We start from the raw sequence: 26012 nt of genomic DNA on the forward strand, positions 1-26012 counted from the left end.
CTCAATTTGAAACCATTTGTTCCGCCAAGTTTTGGCCAGAGCATTTGGTGGTTAAAAAGTTTAAGGCTAAGAAAAAGAATAGGCCCCCCATTACTCTTCCTAGCATTCAGACCAGTGCTCCATCTCTATCCTCATCTTCCACCTCTACTTCCACCCATCCAAAAAACTAACTTCCTCTCTTGTAGTTACCTACCAGAATGCTAGAGGCTTGCGTAGTAAGCTCAGCACTCTTTTCCTTGAGAGTCTCGCATTCTCATCCCACGTTATTGTGTTCACCGAGACCTGGTTAAAGCCGGACATCCTTAGTTCCGAAGTTTTGGCAGGTCGGTACACAATTTTTAGAAATGACCGTTCGTCTCGACGCGTCGCGACGTGGAGGTGGGGTCCTTATTGCAGTGGACTCAAATTTCACGTCGGAACATTTAATGGTCCAGGTTCAACAAGACCTGGAATTCCTGTGCGTAAAACTGATTCTCCCAGGCTTTTCCATTTTCATTACTTGCTCGTATATTCCACCTTCCTCGGATATCTTAATATACGAGCATCACATGACCGCTTTAAAAACTGTTTCTTCCTCGCTATCAGATAAAGACCATATGATAGTTCTTGGTGATTTTAATTTGCCAGGTGCTGTTTGGTCTTCGGTAAACGAGTCTAATAACCTTGTGCCCATGTCACGACATGACTTTATCGACGGCTTGCTAGACCTATCCCTGTCTCAAGTCAACCATGTGAAAAATTCCTTGGGTCGATTGCTTGATCTGTGCTTTGTCTCGGATCCGACCATAGCGTTGTTAACCCGAGCCCTTCCGCTCAGTATACCTGAAGACTCCTACCATCCTACATTCGATGTGTCAGTCGATATTGGCCCTACTGTATTGGATCGAATGAGTAGGCTATCCGAACGTGTCCGCTGCTTTCGTAAAGCCGAGTTTACGAAGCTTAATAACCTTATTAGGGATTTTGATTGGTCCGCTCTGTACTTGTGCACTGACGTTATGAAAGGCACACACATTTTTTACAATGTACTTGACACATTTTTTGATTCTTGTGACTCACTTTCTTGTCCGGTTAGATCTGGAAAGCCTCCTTGGTTTACCAAGGAGTTATCCAGTCTAAAAAATTTAAAATCAAGACTTTATAAAAAATTTCGAGAAGTTGGTTCTCCCTCTTCTCTTTCTCACTATGTAATAGCTCGGTCAAATTTCTCCGTTCTTAACGCTCAATGCTATAAGAACTACCTATCTCGATGCAGGATACGATTTTCACAGGACCCTAAACAGTTTTACAGCTTCGTAAATAGTAAGCGTAGAACGTCCGTACATCCATCCTCGTTATCTTTTCTCAATATGTCAGCAAACAATGATCAGGCAATTGCCGATCTTTTTGCCAAATTTTTTAAAACAACCTATTCTCATGAAAGCTTCTCTGGTCAGCCGTATCCATAAAGTTTACCAAGGTCGAATGGCATCTTCAGCCCCTTGTTAAATGAAAGCTCACTGCTTCATGATCTTCGACTAGTTAAGCCGGTGTTTTCACCAGGTCCCGACGGAGTTCCCGGCTGTGTACTTAGGTACTGTGCCGACGCTCTGTGTGGACTCTTGCCCAAACTTTTCACTCTATCCATTATCTTTTCATGCTTCCCCCCCATCTGGAAGGAATCTATTATTATTCCGCTCCATAAGAAAGGTAGCAAGTCTGATGCAAATAATTATAGGGGTATATCTAAGTTATCCGCTATTCCTAAAATGTTTGAAAAAATTTTAACTCCGCACTTGCAACATCTCTGCAAATCACTTATATCTCCGTCCCAGCACGGATTTATAAGGCGACGATCAACAACCACAAATTTATTAGAGTTTACCTCTTTTATCATTAAAGGCTTTCAAGGTAACTTGCAGACGGATGTCATTTACACTGATTTTAGTAAAGCATTTGATTCTGTAAACCATTCCCTTTTAGCACAAAAACTTGACCTTTTAGGGTTTCCGCCTAATCTTTTGAGATGGATTTCTAGCTACCTTTGTTCTAGGTCTCAAAGAGACCTCCTTCTCTTCAAAAACTCCTTCTCTTCACCTGTTAAGGTTACTTCTGGAGTACCACAGGGCAGCCATCTAGGCCCCCTACTATTCACACTCTTTATTAATAATCTGCCTTCAGTATTAACAAACTCTCGAGTACTCATGTATGCGGATGATGTTAAACTTTGTGTCCAGTATAAGGACATTTCATTTCACTCTCGCTTGCAATCCGATCTCAATAACTTTCAATCATGGTGTTGTGCAAATATGTTACACCTAAATGCCTCGAAATGCAAAGTAATGACATTTCATCGCTCCAGCCCCCTATTGGCTCCTTATAGCCTCTGCGGTGGTTCTCTTGAGAGAATTACCTTGGTTGATGATCTTGGTGTTAAATTAGACCCAAAGTTGAAGTTTTCTGAACACATTTCTACCATGGTAAATAAGGCCATGGGTGTGCTTGGGTTTATAAAGAGGTGGTCAAAGGAATTTGACGACCCCTATATAACGAAGACTCTCTATATCTCGCTTGTTCGTCCGATTTTAGAATACGGCTCTTGTGTATGGTGCCCCCAGTTCAAAGTACACCAGGACCGTATAGAATCAGTCCAGAAAAACTTTTTACTTTTTGATCTGCGTGGCCTTAACTGGGATGCAGGTGTGAGACTGCCATCTTATCCTCGTAGATTGCTTTTAATAAACCTTCCAACCTTAGTTAGTCGTAGAAAAATGCTTGGTGTGATTTTTATGCACAACCTGATCAAGGGTGATGTAGATAGCCCTGACTTGTTGAGGCGCATAAACTTTACGATTCCTATTAGATCTACTAGAAACTTCATTCCTCTTTTCCTTCCGCTTTGTAGATCGAATTATTCCTTGCACGAACCATTTAGGGTACTTTGCTCGGACTTCAATTCCCTTTACCACATAATATCAACTACTAATTCCCTTCCTCTTCTATAATCACTAATACTAACATACCTTTCCCGTAATTAGTTATATTTTTTAGCTATCTTTGCATGCTTAGCTCTTTGAGTTGTGTTTAGCTCTAATTTTCCTCGAATTTTAGTCTAACACCTATCTTTCCAGCATGCTCGCGATCGGTTCGGTAACACGCGTCGCGCGTCATGCGGCAGCGCCCCTCGGTCGGTTGGGCGGGAGGAGGGCTGCGTTTCTGCCTGGGTTCCGCGCGTAACAGGCTTCGGCTTGGTGTCGCATGGGCCACTTGATGGTGCAGTCATTGCATATCAACGTCCAGATAAAAGAAATTTCATTATATTTTTGCGGTATATTTTTTCCGAAATTTTAACTTTAAAAACTTAGGAAAAGTCGAAAAAAAAAATAAGTTTTGGCATGCATATTGTAGAGACCTATGTATGTTCAGTCACATATTTATGCATTAATTAATATTACATAATATACACTTATCGAATAAGTCACGTCGACCCATGTAACGAGAGACATAATAACAAATGACAAAGCATTGTAGCTGAGTCAACAATAACCGCTTCTGCAGCAATTTCTGCCAACGATGCGATCGCTCTTCAGAGGTCAAAAACACTGGTGCAATTGCTGACTATCACAATTGCCCAATAACACAATATCATATTAAATCCAAATTAATTCAATATTAATTCCAATTCCCTTTACCATATTCTTACTAGACTCAGCACTTTCTGTACCTTTTGTTACCTATAAATAGAATTTAAGTTTGTTGAATAAAATCAGTATCAGAAACAGTACCATCACTGCCTGTTCACTCATTCTCTACAACTGCAATCAACAGAGGCTGTCGCCGTGTCTTCAGACCCTCATTTGCTGGACGTAGGAAACCCTCTCCGCAGTCCAACTGGTTCAAGTTCTAGTTGCGACGACAAATTTGTAAACGGTTTATGTACCGTATGCATACCAAATCACACACACACACAAAAACACATTAACAACCTAGACGGCTTTACAGACCTCACCTTCCTCACCATACACCATGCGACCGAGGACTAGACATGGAACTGCCACTGGAGGCAGTCTTTTCAGCATTATTTTGATCATCATGCATTTGTATGCCCACACCCACAACGATACCCGCCACTGAAGGCCAAATTCTAGCCTAATCTTTTGTTCTAGTTAATAAGTAGTTATAAGTAAATAAACCCGCCACTAAAAGCGTTAAGACATTTCCCACAAACACGAGGTGGCAACCCCAACACTATCGATACAGGATAGGAGAACTTATCGGAAAGAAAGAAGAGGAAACAACAGGGCTCGAGGCAGGCAGAGATTTAAGCAGCCGGCACTTTGCGACGAACCTCCAAGCCACGCTGAAGCACAACTCTCAGTGACAAAACGCCTAGCTACGCACCGATACGAGTACAACACGCCAACATAACCTTGCCACACTTAACTCGGTCCGACCCACGAGAACACAGTCACGATTAAAACAAACACGCGTACCGGACTGCAACAACAGGCACACGAACACGCTGCGAAGGCAGAACGTGCCCATGGCTACGCGCATATCCAACTCAGCACGGTTAATTTCCCGTATATTGGTCACACGTAAGTTGTAAGCAACATCCACAAGGTGTAGCCAGGGACCTTATTATCGAATATTACTTGAATAAACACATAATTTTATACTCAAAGCCCACACCTTTCGAGTCATTTTATTCAAATTAACTACTAACGTTCTTTTCTTCCTGATCTTCTTGACCCTTTGCGATAACGCACTGCTCTGCCTCGCCTTCTCCTTAACCTCAATGAGCTTTTGCGACAACGCACTGCTCAGCCTCACTTTCTCCTTAACCTCAATGAACCTTTGCGACAACGCACTGCTCAGCCTCACTTGCTCTTGATCCCACCGAGCGTTTGCGACAACGCACTGCTCTGCCCCGCCTCTTCCTGATCTTCTTGAGCCTTTGCGACAACACAATGCTCTGCATCGCCTCTCCATGATCCTCTCAAACCTTCGGTGGCTTTGCGACGACGCGCTGGCCCGCCTACCCAGATTCCAAGCCACGCCTGTCCCTTTTCCCCAAGCGCACGCTCCAGGTAGTGGGATCAGCCACCGCCCAAGGTACCAACCCACCGCGATACATCCTGGGACACCGGGCAGACATTGGTGACTTACGCCAAGCACAGCGCGGTTACGGCATTGCCTCGCTTGGTCTCGTCCCTCGCCTAAAGTCCCAACGACAACTACCAATTTCTTGTAGCCAACCCTGGACAGACTGAGCTTACCCCAGCCTGAAATAGGTTCCCTATAATTTTTAGTTCTAGATAGACGCATTCATTAGGCGTCGCTTAAGGTATTGTTCATTAAAATCTATGGATAAACGGTAAGTTTTTAAAGTCAAAATTTCGAGAAAAAAAAAAAAAAAAAAAAAATATTGCAAAAAATTTCTGAAATTTGAAGTTGACAGCTTAATATATTCCAGGCGTTAAGCTGCAGATACAAAGTGTCTGAGTCAGATTTATAGCTGACATTCTAAAATTAGTGAGAGAGCGTTAGAGCGCTGATTAGCCCAAAGAGCTTATGCAGCTGTTCGGAGCAGTAGCTTTCATACAACATTTTTCAATTTTAACAGATTTTTTTATAAAAAAAGCCAAAAACAGTGTAACCGTAGAGTATTTAGAGTACTGGGCTTTACAAAACAAGACAAGAGGTCCTTGCCATAGATTTTCACAATGTAAAAAAAACAAGACAACTGTTGGATCATTGTCTGATGCCCAGCGCCACAAATATACTCCCAACAGCACGCCACACCCAGTGTGACCCTGAATCTAATACAAACGGGCACACTAAGAGATGATCGGACAGTGTGACCCTGCCGCAACCAGAAACGGGCACACTGTCAGCACAAAGAAGAGAACAAAGAAGAGGCACAACAGCTGACTTTGGCAATACAAGAAATCAAGGATGTCCATCTGCACTCGCCTAGGGTCAAGATCTGCCTTCCTGATCACCCTATTTTCGGCATTACATCGTTTCCCCATCCTCTCCTGAGCGCATTATCCTCCGCAATATTAATCTCTTCCGGAATGCATTACCCTCCGCACCCCTCAGGTCTCCCGGAGCGCCTTTTCCACCGATACCGTACCCCAAGATCTGTATAATAAGACTACTATATATAAAAACCTACTTTTACCACCTTACTCGTGTTGCCTTATTCTTCAACCAGGAGGCAATTTCCTTCAGCCACCACATCCAGAGATCAAAAAAATTTCCGTGAACCACGGCTCGGCGAGCATACCCCGGCTGAAGTGCCGTCACAAGTGTAACAGTATGGCATGTACTGCATACCTCTGGTCACACTCGGCCGCTAGCAAAATGTATGGCACGTGTTGCAATAAATCTTTTTTCTGATCTGAATACCGGACTATAGAGTAATTGGCATCCATTGGACTGCCGGTGATCCACTGCTGCGGCGGCGTATGGTCGTTGTGGACCACCACCATGGCGCCGACCTCGATGTTGGCCTCTGGGGTTTGCCATTTGCTGCGTCCCTGCAGGTTGTGGACGTAGTCCTTCGACCAAGCCTGCCAGAACCGTCGCTTGAGCTCGGAGAGTAGTTGCCACCTCTTGGTATAGGTGGTACCGCTGCTCCGTCCGTCTGGCTCGCACCCTTGCGGCAGCGAATGAAGGGGCTGGCCGATCAAAAGTGGCCTGGCGTAAGCACCTCTCCGTCGTTTGGATCCGTACTGGCTGGAGTGAGCGGCCTGGAATTCATGATGGCCTCGGCCAACACGGTCCTCACCTCGCTCTCGGTGAGCGCGGCGTCCGCGACCTGCCGCACGATCAGCAGCTTTGCCGACTTGACGGCCGCCTCCCATAAACCGCCGAAGTGCGGTGCTCGCGGGGGATGAACTTCCACTCCATCCCTTGCTCCGCCGCGAACGTCCTCAGGCTGGACTGCTGCTCCTCGAACGCTTCCTGAAGCCTCTGCAGCTCGTTCCGGGCTCCAACGAAATTTGTCCCATTGTCGGAATACATCCTCAGCGGAACGCCACGTCTTGCGATGAAGCTTTTTAGAGATAAAAGAAAACAATTAGTCGACAGGTCTGGGACAAGCTCTAAATGGACGGCCTTCGAAGCGAAACACACAAATACCGCTACGTACATTTTGAGCGGCTGACGACCTCGAATCCGAAGCGAGACGTTGATGGGACCACAAAAGTCTACCCCGCAAATCAGGAACGGACGACCTTCCCTAAACCTGTCTGCTGGAAGATTCCCCATAATCTGACCCATCAATTTAGGTTTGTATCGAAAACAGTGGATGCATCTCCTCACTATGCGAGTGCATTCTCGACGTGCATTTACTAGCCAAATCTCTTGTCTCAGCAAACTTACTAATGTCTTTGCATTGGCGTGACAATTCTTAAAATGCAGGTTCCTTAAATAGAGTTCGACGAATTGACTCTTGGCGGGAAGTAGAACCGGAAACTTAGCCTCTATTGGCACTGGAGCATGCAACAGCCTTCCTCCGAACCTGATAAGTGTAAACGATCGCCCCTCCTCTGATCTTTTTTGGATAAAAGGGGCCATCATCTGCAGGCTCGGTTGCAGCGTATGCCCTTTCTTCAGCTTCTTAAACTCTTCAGAGAAGACGCTTCGCGCTGAACCGACGCGCTGAACCAGCTCCATCAATTTTAGAGACGATTGCTGCAACTCCTTTGCACTCCTCCTCCTCCCTGTAACGTTCCTTGTTCTTGCCGATATTAGCAAATCGGTATACATACGCAAAAACTCGAACTAATTTGGGGTACGACGAAAAACGAGAAAATATTTCATTTGAAAACGAGTTCGCAACGCCAATTAGAACCTGGGCGGACCGTTTCGCCTCGGAGTTCTTCACATCATCTGGGATGTTAAAATGCGGGTTCTCTGGCCAACAGTGCTCAGGCTCACATATAAATTTCAGCCTTCTAGCCATATGGACTCCAGGAGCTCAGGCACTTCGCATCCGCGAGACGCCAAGTCCGCTGGATTCGACAGCGATGGGACATGACGCCACGTAATGCCCTGACATAGCTCCTGAATCATGGCTACTCTATTTGAGACAAATACTGCAAGTGACGACGGTTGGGTTTTAATCCAATGTAGCGTTATTTCTGAATCCGTCCAGAAAAATACGCTCTCGATTCGACACTTTTCCAAAACTTGCTTTACGTAGGCCCAAAATTGCGCCAATAACGCTGCGGTGCACAATTCGAGCCTCGGGATGGTCTTTGTTTTTAGGGGAGCTACTCTTGCTTTCCCAGCGATCAATCGAACGTACGTTTGACCTTCGAAAAGCGCTCGCACATAAATGCAGCACCCATACGCTTGACTAGACGCGTCCGCGAAGACATGCACTTGAATCGACGAGCACCCACTAGCCATAACGTACCGAGGCACGGCTATTTTGTCAAGACCACACAAGTTTAGCTTTAGCCTCTCCCAGCTTGTATGCAGTGACATTGGGATGGCTTCATCCCAATCCAGCTGAAGATGCCACAGCTTCTGGAGGAAAATTTTCGCTGTTATGCTGATTGGACTAAGTAGCCCAAGCGGATTAAACAGTCGAGCACTAATTGACAGAATGGTGCGCTTAGTCGGATTCAAGTTTGTGAAGCTATCTTCCAAGTGATACCGGAACGTATCTGTTCTTGGACTCCACCTCATCCCCAATGTTTTGGTCGAATCGGCATCATTGAATGATAGGGATTTCTCCTCATTGTTTCCATCCATTAGTTCTGGATGGTTCGAAAACCATTTCGAAAGCTGAAACCCTCCGGAGCCAAGAATCTCAGACACCTGATCGCAAATCGACTTCAGCGTGTCTACGTCATCGGCTCCTGTCAGCATGTCGTCTACATAAAAATCACTGCAGATCACCTCAGAACCCTTCTTGTGGGTGTCTCTGTGGCGTACACCGAGCTCGTGCAAACAATGAATGGCAAGGAAAGGTGCTGCGGAAGTACCATAGGTAACTGTGTTCAACCGAAAAATTTTCAATTGATCGGTGGGATGTTCTCGCCACACGATGAGTTGGAAATTCCGGTCTTTTACGGCCACATCCACTTGACTATACATTTTCGAAACGTCTGCCGTTAAAGCATACCGATTCACCCGAAATCGAACGAGTGATAAAAATAATTCCCTCTGAATAGTAGGTCCCACCATAAGTAAATCGTTTAATGACCACCCAGTTGTGGTCTTGCTCGACGCGTCAAAAACGACTCGAAGCTTGGTGGAACTGCTATCAGGCCTCAGGACGCACTGGTGTGGTATAAAATAATGTGGTCCTGGCGGAATCGCGTTGTCTGTCGGAGACATATGGCCGAGCTCGATATATTCTTTCATGAAACTGAGATACATGTCTCTCAGCTCACTCTCTCTTAACGTTCGTCGCTCTAACGATAAGAAACGACGTTTTGCGACCTCGAACGACGACCCCAACGATACTGGGTCTGTCTTAAAAGGCAACGGTATTTGAAACCTTCCGGTCGGTAGATTGCAGACATTGGCTTTGAAAAACTCTTCGCATGCCAGCTGCTCTGCCGAATTTGTTTGAGCATGTTTTTCTTCTGGCGTTGCATCTATCTCCCACAGTCTTTCGACCATTTGAGACAGAGAGTCTTCTTCCGGTGAGTAGGTTGCGACGCAGCAAGCGGCTTCTCCAGTCAGAAGCTTGCTACACCGACCTGAAGCTACCCAACCTAAAAGGGTCTTTTGCAACAATGGTGCCCCTTCACCCAGTTTTATTTGGCCTGTGCACAACAGATCGAAGAACGAGTCTGCTCCAATCAGCATATCTACCCTTTGAGGTCGATGGAATGCTGGATCTGCCAACTCCACATTCGCAGGAATTTTCCACTGCTTAATGGGCAGACTCCTGTCAGGCTGCTGATTGGTAATGCTGCTAAGAACCCAGAAATCTGCTACGAAACAATGGTTATTTAACCTGGAGTATATTGTCGTCGAGCTTGACTTGCCTACAGATGTCACTGTCAGGCAACGGTTGACCCTTGCCAACCTTAGCGATTGCGCTAGACTTTCTGTCATGAAATTGACCTGTGAACCCGAATCCAACAACACTCTTGCTAAGTGAACTTGGCCAAATCTGTCCCGAACTCTTACCACTGCTGTGGCAAGGATGACATGCTCGGGCTCACTGGATGCCTGCTTCACCTGCGCAGGATGGGACGATGCTTGTACTCCTATTGCCTGACTTTCTGAATCTGCGCTCTGAGCTGCGTATCTATGCAAGAGGGTGTGATGCCTCTGTGAACAAACTCTGCACTTAGAGGATGTGCACTGAGATACCCTATGTCCAGATTGGAGGCAATTAATGCATAATTGCTTGCCTTTTGCGAACTCGAAACGCTCCAAGACGGGTATTGCCCCAAAACCCTGGCAGTTTCCGATCGAATGGTTGGCGCCGCAATATACACACTTGGGGTCGATCGACTTTTCGGCCCTCGCGCAAGAAAATGACGATCTGCTGGTTTTCTTGCTGGTCGACGGCATGTCAAACTTTGGTTTGCCTCTCGCTTTGGATGACTCCTCTGCTGAAAGGTGTTGGTACCGGCGGTTCAACATTTTTGCACAATCCGACCAGCAAGGGAGCTCATCGTAGTTCAGCTGCTCCTCATACTTTGTTTTTGTGTATGGGTCCACCTTGGATAACACCAGATGTATTATCATGGCGTTAGCAACCTCTCGCTCGTCTCCTAACGATAAAAGCGACTCCAGAATGGCTGACACTATATCTATAGTTGATCGCAATGCAGACGCTGACGGCTTGGTTACGGCAGGAATGTCAAACAACTGGGCAAGTGTCTCAAAGAATATTAAGCACTTGTTGTCGTACACCCTCTTCAAACTTTCTAATGCCTTTGGATAGTTGGCATCTGACATTTGGAACGCCTTAACGGTTCCCAAGGCTTCATCGGACAAGCACGATATGAGATGGTTGAACTTCTCTATATTGGACAACAACGGGTCGGAATCTACCAAACTTTCAAACAGACTAATAAACTGTTTGTAATCCGCATGCTTGCCGCTGAACTTCGGCAACTTCAATTTTGGCAAATTGGAGTGGTGGTGTGTGGGTGCTGAATTCATGTATGGTTGAGGGGATCTGTTGGTCGCTGCCGACATGTACAGAGCCTTTGTGATCACACACGTTTCTTCCAACGCCCCCCTTTCTGAATTATCTGGGTCTAGTACATCGATCTCGGACTGCCATTGCTTTTTCAATATAGGAGTTCTATATTTCCAAACGACATTGGATTTGTAATGGATCCAGCGAAATTGAACCCTCCTCAAATGCTATCCTCATTCGATTTATATCTTCGCTTATCTCCTTCAACCTCACATACAATTTTGTGAGCTTCGTGCTTCCACACATTCCGCTCCCAGTTGCCTTCTCTTCATCATGATCTTTAGACATGTTGATTAAATTACCAACGTTGGCTGTTCCTAACTTCTAAACTTCAAACTTGCTAAGCGAAGGCGACGATAACCTGAGGAAATGCACTGCGTTCAATGAGAACAATGTTTGACAGTACGGCAAAAGTATTCAAGTACCCACGTATAAACGTATTAGGTTCGCAACCGAGCTCTGTCACGGCGAACCAAACTCGACCCACGTTCGATCCCCTACGAAACGGACGTCTGGAGTTCCAATGCGCGCAACGCTAAGCTAAGCGTTCGCAACCAACACAAAGTTTGGCTCGACACACTGAGCTCGAACCAAGTTCGAACCAACAAGCAAACGCAATTCTAATGCGCGCAACGCATTCGACTCCCAAATTAGAACAGCGTTCGACCCGAAAACTAAGTGGCGAACGATGTTTAATTGAGTGGCGCAATATAAGAGCGGATGATCAGCTCTCTGGCGCATACGACAAGCTCGGCGACACCAGCTAGAAAATTAGATGTCAAAGCGCACACAAATACCTAAATTAGAACAGCGTTCGACCCAAAAAGGAAGTGGCGAACGATGTTTCAATTGATTGGCACAATATAAGAGCGGATGATCAGCTCTCGTCACAAACGACAAGCTGGGCGACACCAGTTGGAGAGTTGGATAACCACGAAGCTGCGGGAGCAAAGTTACGACGAGGGTACTGCATGAACGTAAACTTAAGAGAACCGTATGCTGTACATTAAAGAGCGCGAAAATTAGTTTACCGCTGCAAGGGTCAATGTTTTCTCAGCGAACGAAACGAAATGCGAAATAATGCTACCAAATGCGAAATGAGCGGTAAACTATGTCGTTGGCGCCTTCTAATACTCTTCCCGAACTACCCAGCTATCACGAATAGTTAAACGGTAGGTGAATGTATGTACAATACTATTCAATGCCAAGCCAATAGGTATTAAACGCTATTATTTTAGCCGCTATTGCTTTGGCATTGTTACCTGGTCGTCGGATGAATCCACTTCCCTGGGCGTTGGCAACTCAATGTCCATGTTCTGCTTCGGTTGTAGGTGTGGATGGCGGTCTCCAATGTGGTCTTCCGTGGATTCCGTGATCTTCCTTCTGGATTGTCGATTGTTGGCTCGGCGGTTTTTTCGCGGCTTTAACTCGCGAACAGCGTTCTGGTCGAACAACGATTAATTTAAAAACAAAACTAATCCCAAGGTCCTTGTTCGGGCGCCATGTAGAAAATTCGAAACTATTTTTGTTTGTTTGTTTGATGCCTTTGCTTAGGCTTGAGACGCGGGAATTAGCAGTACAGACCAGAGCTGTGGGAGGCGATAAAGGGCGATCAAAAAATAAACCGTGCGAAACGAAGTTCAATTTACGAGTGCTTTATTCCCACGCATCGCTTGTCGGCTATGCTGCGGGCGTGTAGTTACATGTTGCTTGGATTTACAGTGGCGGGACTTCATACCGTAACCTTACGAACTACATTACATTTCATACATAACTTCATTGCTTTCTACTTATTGACTATTATTCTATGGTGTAACGACACATACATATAAAAATATGAGAAAATTGGTTTAATCTTTGCTAACGGAATATTTATATCTGTTATTAATCTAGTCTAGTGTGAATATGGTTTTAATTAAATTTAAAAAATACCACGATTCATATTTGCGTAAAATTATAGCCATTTTTAAGAGACATCATTAGTATCAATATATAGTCTCAACTTTCGCTGGAATCTGAGTTTGAATTAATCGCCGTGAAAGCGACTTTCATATATGTACCGTGCGAATGGCTTTGTTTTATTGCCAAAATCTCGGATACGAATAGTTGCCCAAAATCGACAGTAGCACTAGTTGTAGAGCTAGTGAAGGTGTGTCATTGAGGTAAAACCATTTTGGAAAAAGTGTCTTATTTGCCATGCGTCCGACTGTCTTGTTCGCCTTCAGAGATATGGCCATATATTGAAAGCAGACACGAGTCAGTGTGAATTGCATATATTTTTTCTATACTCCATATTCCACTGTTTCAAATGGACTATGCTGTCACTTATCTGCTTGTACCATACTTCGACTGCCGTTTATATCGCTAATCAATATATCGATGAAAGTTACTACATTAGTCCAATAGCTTGTGAAAAATCTGCGAATTTTTGTGTGAAATGAAAATTAAGAACATACATTCTTTTTATTTATATTAAAAAATAAAAATGGTTTCCATGCAATTTGTTTTGCAACCTCTTCCAGGCAATGATGATCAATTTATTGAAAGGTAAATATAATAGTGTAGCTGCACTCAAACGCACATGTGAATATAAAACATAGTCAAGAAAATATATATATTCAAATGTGCATGCATGTTTCACGACTAGCTGCATGTTTTTTTGTTGAATATGAAATATAAATACATTTATACTCAATTTACATATATCCTTAGATTAGGATAGAAAATATATCTAAGGCAGTTTAATATTGATAAAAATATGTACTCATCTTTGTGTGTGTATGTACATACGTATAAATATTTGCCAGAATGTGCACAGTAAAGTAGGAACATATTTGAAACCTGCTCTAATGAATTTTCTTCGAATTCATCATTTAAAACATCATTTATACTATAATATACATATTTGAAAAGTACTTTTATGTTAAGTTCTATATTAACACGCATATAAATAAGTTGTCTTGCGATCATATGTACGTGCTTAGACGCACACCTATTTTTAAGTATATAAGAAAGTATTAGAACTGTTTAAATTTGAACCATACATACTCGTAAATATGTACATACATTGGCTCACATAAGTATTCATTGCAAGCCAAAAAAATTTGATTTACATTCTACTGCTTTCTTATCTGTAATGCAGAAAGTTATTCTAATGATATTCATGCTCCAGATATCTCCGTTTCAAAGCAATAAATGTTAGCTACTTGCTAAAAAAAAAACATTAAACATTATGTGGCATAAGCCTGCCAAGGATTTTAAATTAAATAACATCTCAGGAAACGTTTATTTAAAAAATATATATACACAATTCGAAAAAAAAATTCATTAGAGCAGGTTTAAAATATGTTCTTACTTTACTGTGCATAAATTGTTGTTTGACTGATCGTTCCTACGTCAGCAATATTTCCGTCTGTCTATTCTTTGGCGAAGACTAGGTGCCTAATGTTATTGACATAGATTAAGCTATGTCATTCCCTTTAGGAGTAACCTTACATGGAGGCACTAACCCGCGATTGGCAGACTGCAAAGACCACGCCAGTGCACCGATCTGCGTTAATCGGTCACGGTATGGTTAACCAAAATTAAGTTGATCACTTCGGTGAGCGAACTGAACATGCTCCCTACTCTTCTGTTCACTCAGTTTTTCCCTGCTCAATTGTTAATTCTTCACCCATCATTATTTTTCCCAGTTTAGTTTCTTAGTACATTCAATATACATACATATGTATTTGTATATATATTTTTTTTTCCAATATGTATTATTATTATTATTATTATTTGTGCGTTATCGAAAATCCAATAATAATACATAATAGTAGAAAAAGAAAACAAAACGAAGCTGCAGATTGTGCCATGATTGAGCCACAAGTAAACACAGGAAAACCTTGAACAAGTGAGCAAACTGAGAAGAGTGAGTCAGTGACCAGTAAGCAACTGGGATTGCTCGCTGAGCACTACTTACCAAACACTACTTGTGATCATTACTGCTTTGACAGTGTTCTAGGCTGAGTGTTTATCTGGAGCCCTCTGTTGCAGAGGACGGTGCAGCATGCAGAAGTTTTCAGAACAAGCAATCAACTATCCGGTCTTGAATTCTTGGTTTTGCTATGTCCTGCCCGTTATTCTTAGAACCCAACACAAATTCTATGATAGTGTTACAATGTATTCAGTTTATGTATTTCTTTATTTATTAACCTTTAAAATTTGTATTGTAGAGTACGGGAAGTTTCGGAAAAAGTGAATCGATTTGGGTATGGCACTCATCGTATATTTGAGCAATTAAAAATTCCAGTAAGAGAAGTCGTTATTGGACCCACCCATATTGGTGTGCTTCTTGAGGATGGTAAAGCATTTCGAGTATCATTTTCTATCAACTCTGAGAAACTTGATTTGACAAAATCTGATACTAAATGGTATGTTAAGAATTCAATTATTTGTGTTCACTTTAATGTTTATTCTGTTTTATTATAAGTCCCACAACTGGTAGCGGTGTAAACACCAATGCTTCAAAGGCTCCCTCATCTTCGCGTCCCATGGCCCGTTCTAGGGCACGCCTTTTGCGTGCAACAGGCCGGTCAAGCTCAAGTGGCCAGGGATCCGGATCGAGAAGCACAGGCGTAATTATAGGAGGCAGCACATCTAATCGTCCTTTGGTAACTGTACCAGCTACTTATGTCCCAGAGGAACTTATTTCGCAAGCAGAAGTAGTTCTACAAGGCAAGAGCAGAAATCTCATAATAAGAGAATTACAGGTAAGCGTTTAATTTGCACAACCTAATTCAAAAACAATAATAAATTCCTTTAAAAGCGCACCAATTTAGATGTAAATTTAGCTGTGAACAATTTACTTTCGCGCGATGATGAAGAAGCTGAAGATACGGAGGAAGGTGCGGACAATTATGTGCCTGAAGATCTTATATCACTGTTGGACAATGGGTTTAGTGCAGATAATAGCAGCGTTATCATCGATCCTTCAGATGGACTATTTTCAGAAGAAATATTCAGCAACTATTCAAGCATTCGAAAGTAAGTTTCAACAAAATTATTCGAAAATTCTGACTGTAATACATCTTATAAAAGAATTTTCGGGTATACCGTTTGTAAATGAAATGCATAAATCTCTTCAGTACATATACAAAAATCTCCGAGATAACCCCTTTCATACAGACGGACAAACCATGTCCAGGCTTTTATTACTGATCGATTATAATCGATAATAATTATTACAGACAATAAAGTACAAGCAACTATCTACCATTTTAAGTTAAATGCGGGACCAACGGACGAAAACGGAGATTGTGCAACAGCAATTTATATGTTCCTTGTGGCCAAGTCGGACGGATGGATGCGGTTTAACTTTCGCTTGGTTGTGCTCCTTACCAATCTTCTAGCGAAAACTTTCGGGTGGCTCCTTAGTTTGGTCAGGTATCTTGCTCTAGCTTGCTCGTTAAAAATTTCACCGAACTCCAAGGTCTTTGCCGACGTCTGTATTACGGACATACCATTCAGCTCCACAGATCTTTTGGGGGGGTCTTGTTCTGATCCACCCTGATCCTGTCAAGGTTCGTTTTCGGTGCGATACCATAGACCTGGATGTCATACCTCCATGCAGGCGCCAGGATTACCTTATATATTAAGATCTTGGTGGCCAGGCTGAGCTTGTTGTTAGGCTTAAGAAGCCAGTAGTTTTCTAGCCTTGCTTCCCAAGGCGCTTCTGACCATCCTTGTGTGGCTGGCAAAGGTCAAGCGGGTGTCCAGCGTGTTTCCCACGTACTTATGTTCCTTCCGCTGCTCCAACAGCTGGCCATGAAAAAATACCCCAGGGCACGTTCCTTTCCTAAGCGTGTGTCACTACCCAAAAAAAAAATAAAAAACTTGTATGAACGTTACAAAACTGTAGAAACTGCTATTAAAACAAACACAATAAGGTACTGTTGATTAGTATAGGGGTATTCTCTAATACCTAGTACGCAGATCAACAAAGTATTTTGCGTGTTCAGAATCAATCCATAAAATAATACCGAAGAGAACCAAATCAGCAACTATTCCTGTTATATAAAATACATGTACCTTACAGAAAAATCGAAAGTTTGCTATCTAACTATGTCAGCTAAACGTTAAGATACCATTTTACAAAATATATTTCATTTTCAGTTTACTGTTCGACCGTATACGTAGTGAGCGCAATAATTCCAACACAAATAATGCAGAGAGTAATCAATCAAACCGTTCAACGACATCAGGCGGTTCTATATCTGGAAACAGTGGTCTATCAGCTCAAATATCTGTTAATGCTGATCGCGAAGCCTTCAGTCGTTGGCGGGATCGTCAGTATTACGGGCCGCGCCGCTGGATAAGTAAAGACGATTATACATGGGAAAAGGATGCAGGTAATTTGAACAAGATAATTAGATTAATACTTAATTTTTTTTTACAAACCCTTTTATGTTAGATTCTAAAAAAAAAGAACCTTCATCAATGCTGTCTCCAATATGGATATCCGAGGAACTACAACCATGGCCTGATAAAACTTCGGTTCGATTTAAGACAATCGGAGCTTTATTCTCGGAATTTATTGCACTGTCTGATAATGGAGATTTATACCAATGGCGTTGGTCCGACTCGGAGCCTTATAAGTCAGATGTAAGTGAATCAAACCTAGATATTACTATTATAAATTCGATTGGTCGCCACATTACATTTAAAAAAAAACAGATAGATAAATATGATATGATATAAAATAATGATTAAAGCTAGCTTCGGCGAACCGCATATAAAGTATCCTTGTAGTTCGGCAATGACTGGTAGTGGCAAAGTTCAAAAGTTCATTGCAAAGTCCGTTACACCAAGATTTAAAATACTTATATTATGTGAAAAAACAAGCAACTCCTTTAAAAAAAACTTTATAGCTCCTTATTAGCTTGAAAGCTTTTTTTATACCCGTACTCGATAAGTTAAGGGATATATTGTATTTGTGGTAAAAGTGAATGTGTGCAACGCAGAAAAGGAAACGATTCCGATCCCATAAAGTATATACAGTTGTGTTCAATGAAATAGTAGTGCCGCACCTCATCACTTTCAAAACTCTTTTTGAGACACTTCCAGTTATCCAAATTGAACAAATGATGCCTTTTTAAATAGACTGGACTGTTAGCATAAGAAAACCGAAGAAATATCCACACATTTCAGTTCCATCTTCTTGTTTTACATGACATAAGCCGAATACCCATAAAATATTCTGTTCAATGAAATAGTAGTGTTTTTTTAGAAAATTAAAAAAAACAACGAAACTCAAATAAAAACATATATTTCATGTTCTTCATGTTTCTTGAGCTTTAATATTTAGTTTTTTATTAATTTGGTTTTCATTGCGAACTTGCACCGGCCGAACATGGGTCATTAATCTCTTGCCAACGCTTCAATAGGATTTGAGCCAATAATCCATGAACCACTTGCTAAAACTTGGCTCTGGTTCACGGATTTGCAGTTGCAACAATGTATTTGGTATTCCAGCATAAGATTTCGATGAGATTTATATCCAGTTGGACAGTTGGCCATGGCAAAACGTCGATCTTTTCCGATAAAAATAAATTCCTAGCGAGCTTTTCTGGGCATTTTAAGTCATTATCCTGTTAAAAGATCCTGTTAACATGAATTTTTCAACTGTAATATGAATGTAATGTATTCTAAAGTATACCTACATACACAGTTTCGCTCAAAACCACACTATACTCAAACGCCAGGCTAGAAAGTACTAGCTCATATGAGCTGGGCCCCATAAGGCTCAGCCTAGCATGCCTAATGCTATAATTTTCATGATTTTAGGTGGTAATCGGATTTCTGTGAATGCCAAACATAATCTTGTGAGTTTATCTTACCATATAATACAACTTTACTATCTTTAGTCAAAAGTATTTTTGTCACTGTGACACAGGCCATTCCACATGCGTTTTTCCAAACTGAAGTCGTGCACCCATGTACTGTAATGTACCCATGTACCATGTAATGTCACATCACTGACAGAGCGATTTAAAATTTTTTTCATAATTTTTGAAGATATTAAAGGCCTGGTTTTGCCTTCGACCATCGCCGACGATCTTCAAAAAAATAATTTTTTCGAATACAAAATTGATTTCCAGTCTACTTCTTTTAGTTAATTGGGTTAAATACAATAGTGAGAGTGCCTACAACTTAGTTTTCAATCCCATTATGCCTCCTGCCTTAAGTTTTTAGTCTAACTCTTAGGTCTCCTCTTCTGGACCGAGCAATGATTTCTTCAACGCTTCAAAATCAAAATTACCGCAATGTCCAAAACTTTCTTTCATCAAATTATTCGATATCTGAATTGAGCTTACGGATGGTGACTTATTTAAAAAAATTTGCTTTGCTTTTTCATTTTTAAAAATTAATTTAACCCAGCACTACTATTTCATTGAACAGCAGATATCATGGGTAGTTGTCTAGAGTCATAAATAACAAGAAGATAGAATGCAAATGTAATGGGGTTTCTTCAAGTTTCTAATGCTTACATTCCAGGCTTTCCGGAAAGGTATCACTTGTTCAATTTGAAAGACTAGAAATATCTCAAAAATTGTTTTGAAAGTGATGAGGTGCGGCACTACTATTTCATTGAACACAACTGTATATTCATGATCAGCATCAATAGCCGAGTGGATATAGCCATGTCCGTCTGTCCGTCTTGATGAGCGCATAGATCTCAGAGACCACAAAAGTTAGAGCAACTAAATCTAGTTTCCAGACTCATATACTGTGTGTATTTACATTGGGGACTCAAGCGAAAAGAGGTAGCAAAATTAAAAAATAATTTATGAACGCTTTGAATAAAATAAATGTACACATCTAGTAGAACATTTTCAAGATAATTTTAGCTTAGGAGATATGAGCAGAGATAACATTCTTTATTTTTATATATTGTATTTATTTCCCACCAACACCAAATCTGCCCATTCCTCAGTTATATTGCGGCAGGTCAGCACAGGTCGCTACATCACATCAGCCCTCAATTTATATATAGTTTTATATATAGTTTTGCATTTTTCAGCATTTTCAGAACTGCAAAGTTCTATGCAACCAGATATAAGATACTTAAGTTATGTGAAAAATAAAAGCACTAATTTCAGGTAAAATTAGTTTTGAGTCATTTTGGTCAAACGGTTGCAAGATGAAAGTTTATCCATAGATTTTAATGATCAATACCTTAAACGACGCCTAATTAATGCGTCCATGTAAAACCAAAATGTTGGCCAAGAATTATTTTTCTTTCGACTTTTCCCGAGTTTTTTAAGTCAAAATTTCGAAGAAAAAAAATACCGCAAAAAATTATGAAATTTGAATTTGAAAGCTTAATATCTTCCAGGCGTTACGCTGCAGATACAAAAGGTCTGGGTAGGATTTATAGCTGCATTTTTCAGCTTTTCAGAACTGCAAAGTTGTATGCAACCAGATATAAGATACTTAAATTATGTAAAAAATATAAGCAATACCTCTGAAAAAAAAACATTTAAAAATTACCAGATTTTAAAAAATTCTTTAAAAAAAACACACCATAAACCATAATTCGTTAAAAAATTTTAAACCCCGAAATCTATCAGAAAAAGTTATTTTGGGCCACAGCCTAATTCTAGTGTTGACTAGTGTAATTGATGACTTTTTTCATTTGACAAAGCTAAAAGTTTCATCAAAAATGAAAAACTTTAAAAATGTCATTATTACCAAAATTAGTATAAGCAAGAAGACCACCCAAAATAACCTTCAAAGTAGGACCGTATTTGTCAACGATTGAGCGTCGAGATCTGCATAAGATATTAGAAGGGAGTTGATTTAGTCGGTAGGTATCCACCAAAAATGAACGGCGACGTCTTCAGAAGACAGGAATTAATGGACGTAAGCCAGCAAGATGAGCACTTTTGGCACAACAAAAATTCCAGAAAAAAATCTCAGGTTGGCCAAAATCAACAAAACTTTGACTGTAAATGATTGGAGAAACGTAATATTTGTATTTGTGAAATTGGTCAAGAATATTTTTTTAACTTTATTGAATTTTGTTATGAATTACTTAAAAAGTTTGGAAAATAATATTTAGCAATAATGGGAATAAGAATATTGGACTGGCCGGAAAATGGTCCTGATCTCAGTGCTATCAAGAATCTTAAGCACATCGTCAACGTTTTCATATGAAAACAGATACCCAAAGATACCTGAGTGGCCATTGACACTCAGCTCAGCAGTTTACAGCTGCTGGCTGAGTCTCCGAGGCGCAAGAAGTCTACTCCATGGGACTTGCAAGTGGCGACTGCCTCATGTTCGCCGGCAGCCGAAAAACTTACTCCGACCACTCCCTTAGTGCAGCAGTTGATTACGTTTGCTACTCCAAGGGCAACGATCGCTGCTGGTGATGCAGATTCGGGAGCCGAATGCGTCACTTCGGAGAGTATGCAGGTAGACATGTCTGTAGCGTCCGTGTCCGTCGAGTCCACACCTAACTCCTTAACTATCCCATCAGTTTCGCTCCGACTAGCTAATAAATGTCCAGGACCACCGGAAACTGGCATCACAGGTACTAGGCCTGTGGTGCCAAAACCACTGGTGGGAGTCCCACCAAAGCGACAAGTTTTTGTCTCGTGGCTAGCCCCTGACCTCACATCCAATGATATAAAAATAAAAACAAAATAAAAGCCGTTGGCTTAAAGGTGGAAAAATTTTACTTATTTTACGCCAGGGAGATATCTTCCTTTAAGATAAGTGACTCCCCGACTCAATTTGACACCATTTGTTCCGCCAAGTTTTGGCCGGAGTATTTGGTCGTCAAAGCGTTTAAGGCTAAAAAAAAGAATAGGCCCCCCATAACTCTTCCCAGTAGTCAGACCAGTGCTCCATCTTTACCCTCATCTTCCACATCAACTTCTACCCATCCAAAAAACTAGCTTCCTCTCTTTAAGTTACATACCAGAATGCTAGAGGCTTGCGTAATAAGCTCAGCACTCTTTTTCTTGAGAGTCTCGCATTCTCGTCCCATGTTATTGTGTTTACCGAGACCTGGTTGATGCCGGACATCCTTAGTTCCGAAGTTTTGGCAGGTCGGTACACAATTTTTAGATATGATCGTTCGTCTCGACGTGGGGTCCTCATTGCAGTGGACTCAAACTTCACGTCGGAACATTTCATAGTCCAGGTTCAACAAGACCTGGAATTCCTGTGCGTAAAACTGATTCTCCCAGGCTTTTCCATTTTCATTACTTGCTCGTATATTCCACCTTCCTCGGATATCTTAATTTACGAGCATCACCTGTTCGCTTTACAAACTGTTTCTTCCTCGCTATCAGATAAAGACCATATGATAGTTCTTGGTGATTTCAATTTGCCAGTTACTGTTTGGTCTTCGGTAAACGAGTCTAATAACCTTGTGCCCATGTCACGACATGACTTTATCGACGGCCTACTGTATTGGATCGAACGGGTAGGCTATCTGAACGTGTCCGCTGCTTTCGTAAAGCCGAGCTTACGAAGCTTAATAACCTCATTAGGGATTTTGATTGGTCCGCTCTGTACTTCTGCACTGACGCTATGAAAGGCACAAACATTTTTTACAATGTACTTGACACATTTTTTGATTCTTGTGTCCCACTTTCTTGTCCGGTTAGATCTGGAAAGCCTCCTTGGTTTACCAAAGAGTTATCCAGTCTAAAAAACTTAAAATCAAGACTTTATAAAAAATTTCGAGAAGTTGGTTCTCCCTCTTGCTATAAAAACTACCTATCTCGATGCAGGATACGATTTTCACAGGACCCTAAACAGTTTTACAGCTTCGTAAATAGTAAGCGTAGAACGTCCGCACATCCATCCTCGCTATCATTTCTCAATATGTCATCAAACAATGATCTTTTTGGCAAATTTTTCCAAACGACCTATTCTCATAAAAGCTACTCTGGTCAGCCGTATCCATACAGTTTACCAAGGTCGAATGGCATTTTCAGCCCCTTGTTAAATGAAAGCTCACTGCTTCATGATCTTCGACTAGTTAAGCCGGTGTTTTCACCAGGTCCAGACGGAGTTCCCGGCTGTGTACTCAAGTACTGTGTCGACGCTCTGTGTGGACCCCTGCTGAAACTATTCACCCTATCCATTAACTCTACATGCTTCCCCCTATCTGGAAGGAAACTTTTATTATTCCGTTCCATAAGAAAGGTAGCAAATCTTTTTTTTTTTTTATTATTACGGGATTTTCATCATCGAATCTTCCCTATTAGAGACTTACGACAAGTATACAAATCTTAGCCTAATATATTTATTTAATTACACTTAATTACTTAGAGTACGTCCCTAGCTAAGTATTAGTGCTGGGTGGGAAGGTCTCCTCGCCGGAGTCGTGTTTGGCTAGTGTGCCAAGTTAAAGACTGCGCAAGTCTATTAGGATGGGCTTGAAGCTTGACCTGGTACTTTTCTTTCACTTTGGCAATTTCATCTTTAACAGATCTTACATTTAAGTCTTTATGGATATTTTCATTCCGTATGTACCATGGTGCCCCAGTGATAGTTCTTAGTATCTTCGATTGAGCTCTCTGGATTATTTCTAAATTACCAACGCAAGCATTTCCCCATAGCTCGGAGCCGTATGTCCAGATGGGTTTGAGAACTGCATTGTACAAAAGTACTTTGTACTCCATTTTTAGTGGTGAACGGGTGTTTATTAGCCAATGTAGATTACTAGCTTTAAATTTAAGTAGATTTCTCTTCGCTTCGATTTGTTTACGCCAAGTAAGCCTTCTATCCAGATGAACACCAAGGTATGTTACTTCGGTGGTTTGTGGAATGTTGATATTGTTCAGACATAATGGAGGGTAAGTTTGTCTGTTTAACGTGAAGGTGACATGCTTGCACTTTTGCTCATTTACATGTATCCGCCAGTCTGCTAGCCATTTTTCTAAGGCCACCAGATGAGATGATAAGTGATCCGTGGCCCTTCTTGGGCACTTGGAGCGACTTAATATGGCAGTAGATCTGCTGTGAATATGATATACAGTGTCGGGCCAAGCACGCTGCCTTGCGGTACACCAGCTTCAATTGGATGATATTCAAAGAGAAAATCTTTGCATCGTACTGCGAAACTTCTTTGCTGTAGGTATGACTCCAATATTCCATGGATGTTCTGTGGAAGTAATATTTTGATTTTGTGGATTAAGCCATCTAACCAAACGCGGTCGAAAGCCTGTGCGACATCCAGAAAAACAGCGGAGCAATACTCCCGTCTTTCAAATGCATTTCGTATCTCAGAGGTTATACGGTTTACTTGTTCAATGGTTCCGTGTTTTTCGCGAAATCCAAATTGGTGAGTCGGGATGGCACCGTTGATGTGTAGGTGTTGTTTGATACGATTCAGGAGCAGATTTTCAAATATCTTTGATAGGCAAGGCAGTAGGCTGATAGGTCTATATGATGATGGCTTGGACTTGTCTTTTCCGGCTTTATGGATCATTTTGATGACTGATTTCCTCCATTCTTGAGGATAATAGCCCCATTTCATCATGCTGTTGAATATCACAGTAAGGAAATACACTGCACAGCTCGGCAATTCGATGATCATTTTAGGAGAGATGAAATCGTGGCCCGGAGCTTTCTTTTGCTTTGAGATTTGGTCTTTAATGACCCTTGTGACTTCTCCTGATTGGAATATGATAGCTTCGGGATTGTGTGGGTGTGGTTTGAAGACGTTTTCTAGATGGACGGCAAATGTATTTGCCTTCTCTTTGTTGCTGCGAGCCCACTTTCCTGTTTGTGTACGCAAAGGTGATTCACTCTCGATTGGTGGGCATACGCCTGATTTTGCTTTCCACAGTGGGAATCGTTTGCTATTTGGGGAGAGTTGCTCCATATAGGATATTTGAGCTCGGTTTTTTTCATCTTCTAGGGCTCTGCGTAGTAGGTGGTTGGCTATTTTTAGCCGCTCTTTCGAGGCAGGTGATCTGTGTGCTTGCCACTCTCGGCGAAGCCTTCTTTTATCGCGTAGCACCACTTCAATGTGCCTAGAAATACGACTGCTGCTGGAAAATTTATTAGATGCTAATATTGGTGTTGAGTGTTTTGCCGCCAGTGACATTGAGGAAACAAATGCTTCGACTGACCTATCAATATCATCTTTACAATTAATGTTTGGGCAGCTATCAATATGAGAGCTTATGTACTTCCTGTATTTGAGCCAATCTGTTTTGCTAGAAGTTAGAAAGTGTGGGCGTTCCGAAAGCTGTGGATGGTTGTAAAGGTGAAGAAGAATGGGCGAGTGATCCGAAGATAGATCTGTTAAGTGGATCTGACATGAATGTTACAAATTCTGTTTCGGAAATGCAGAAGCGTGGTGGGCAGTATACAGCGGCTGGTTTAGGTAGCCGCTCTGAATTTCAATGAATTGCTGTTGCTGTAGATAAGGTGTAGCAAATGAAGGCAATGGATAATGCCTAATTCGATTCTTGATCAGAACGCCAGTACCTCCATGTGCCTTACCATCGGGATGATTTGTCGCATAGAAATTATAGCCATCGAGGTGATAATAGTTTTTATTTGTTAGGTGAGTCTCTGATATGAGCATGGCGTCAATGTCGTGTTGAGCGAGGAACTGTAAGAGCTCGCATTTGTGCTGCGAAATGCCATTTGCATTCCAGAAACATATATTAAGACAGGACTTTTAAACAGATTTCTGTTTGATTAGGAGCTCCAGGAGGAGATTTTGGTTGCGCATAAGGTAACAAATCTGATGCAAATACTTATAGAGGTATATCTAAGTTATCCGCTATTCCTAAAATGTTTGAAACTCCGCATTTGCAACATC

General features: G+C 41.7%; 2 protein-coding genes across 4 annotated transcripts in view; one reads left to right on the forward strand and one right to left on the reverse strand.

Annotated features, from left to right (window-relative positions):
- Positions 1–6287: 6287 nt before the first annotated feature.
- Positions 6288–7257, reverse strand: LOC121404362. Its single transcript, XM_041593697.1, has 3 exons — positions 7129–7257; positions 6721–7042; positions 6288–6643 (listed from the first exon to the last, which is right to left on the reverse strand). Exons 1-3 carry the CDS (start codon positions 7255–7257, stop codon positions 6288–6290), a joined length of 807 nt encoding a protein of 268 aa, XP_041449631.1.
- Positions 7258–13565: 6308 nt separating this feature from the next.
- Positions 13566–26012, forward strand: part of LOC111076627 (E3 ubiquitin-protein ligase hyd) — a 42502-nt gene continuing 30055 nt past the window's right edge. For 2 of the 3 annotated variants that reach the window (XM_022370489.2, XM_022370490.2), the window contains exons 1-6: positions 14623–14738; positions 15388–15585; positions 15645–15924; positions 15981–16198; positions 17327–17562; positions 17625–17815. In XM_022370489.2, the coding sequence (XP_022226181.2) occupies positions 14638–14738; positions 15388–15585; positions 15645–15924; positions 15981–16198; positions 17327–17562; positions 17625–17815 (1224 nt within the window). In that variant the 5' untranslated portion in view covers positions 14623–14637. Of the gene's footprint in view, positions 13718–14622; positions 14739–15387; positions 15586–15644; positions 15925–15980; positions 16199–17326; positions 17563–17624; positions 17816–26012 lie in introns of those variants that run through there. The other variant, XM_022370491.2, reaches the window with a different exon arrangement.

The sequence above is a fragment of the Drosophila obscura genome, unplaced genomic scaffold (assembly GCF_018151105.1).
Source record: "Drosophila obscura isolate BZ-5 IFL unplaced genomic scaffold, ASM1815110v1 contig_194, whole genome shotgun sequence".
NCBI classification, from domain to species: domain Eukaryota; kingdom Metazoa; phylum Arthropoda; class Insecta; order Diptera; family Drosophilidae; genus Drosophila; species Drosophila obscura.

Excerpts from the sequence above, each read along its gene's own strand:
- LOC121404362 (XM_041593697.1), bottom strand. The coding sequence starts at position 7,257 with ATGGGGAATCTTCCAGCAGACAGGTTTAGGGAAGGTCGTCCGTTCCTG. Across the intron at positions 7,043-7,128 it reads CGCTCAAAATGTACGTAGCG|CTTCATCGCAAGACGTGGCG; the intron begins GTATTTGTGTGT and ends ATCTCTAAAAAG. Across the intron at positions 6,644-6,720 it reads CAGGCCGCTCACTCCAGCCA|GGTGCGAGCCAGACGGACGG; the intron begins GTACGGATCCAA and ends CGCTGCCGCAAG.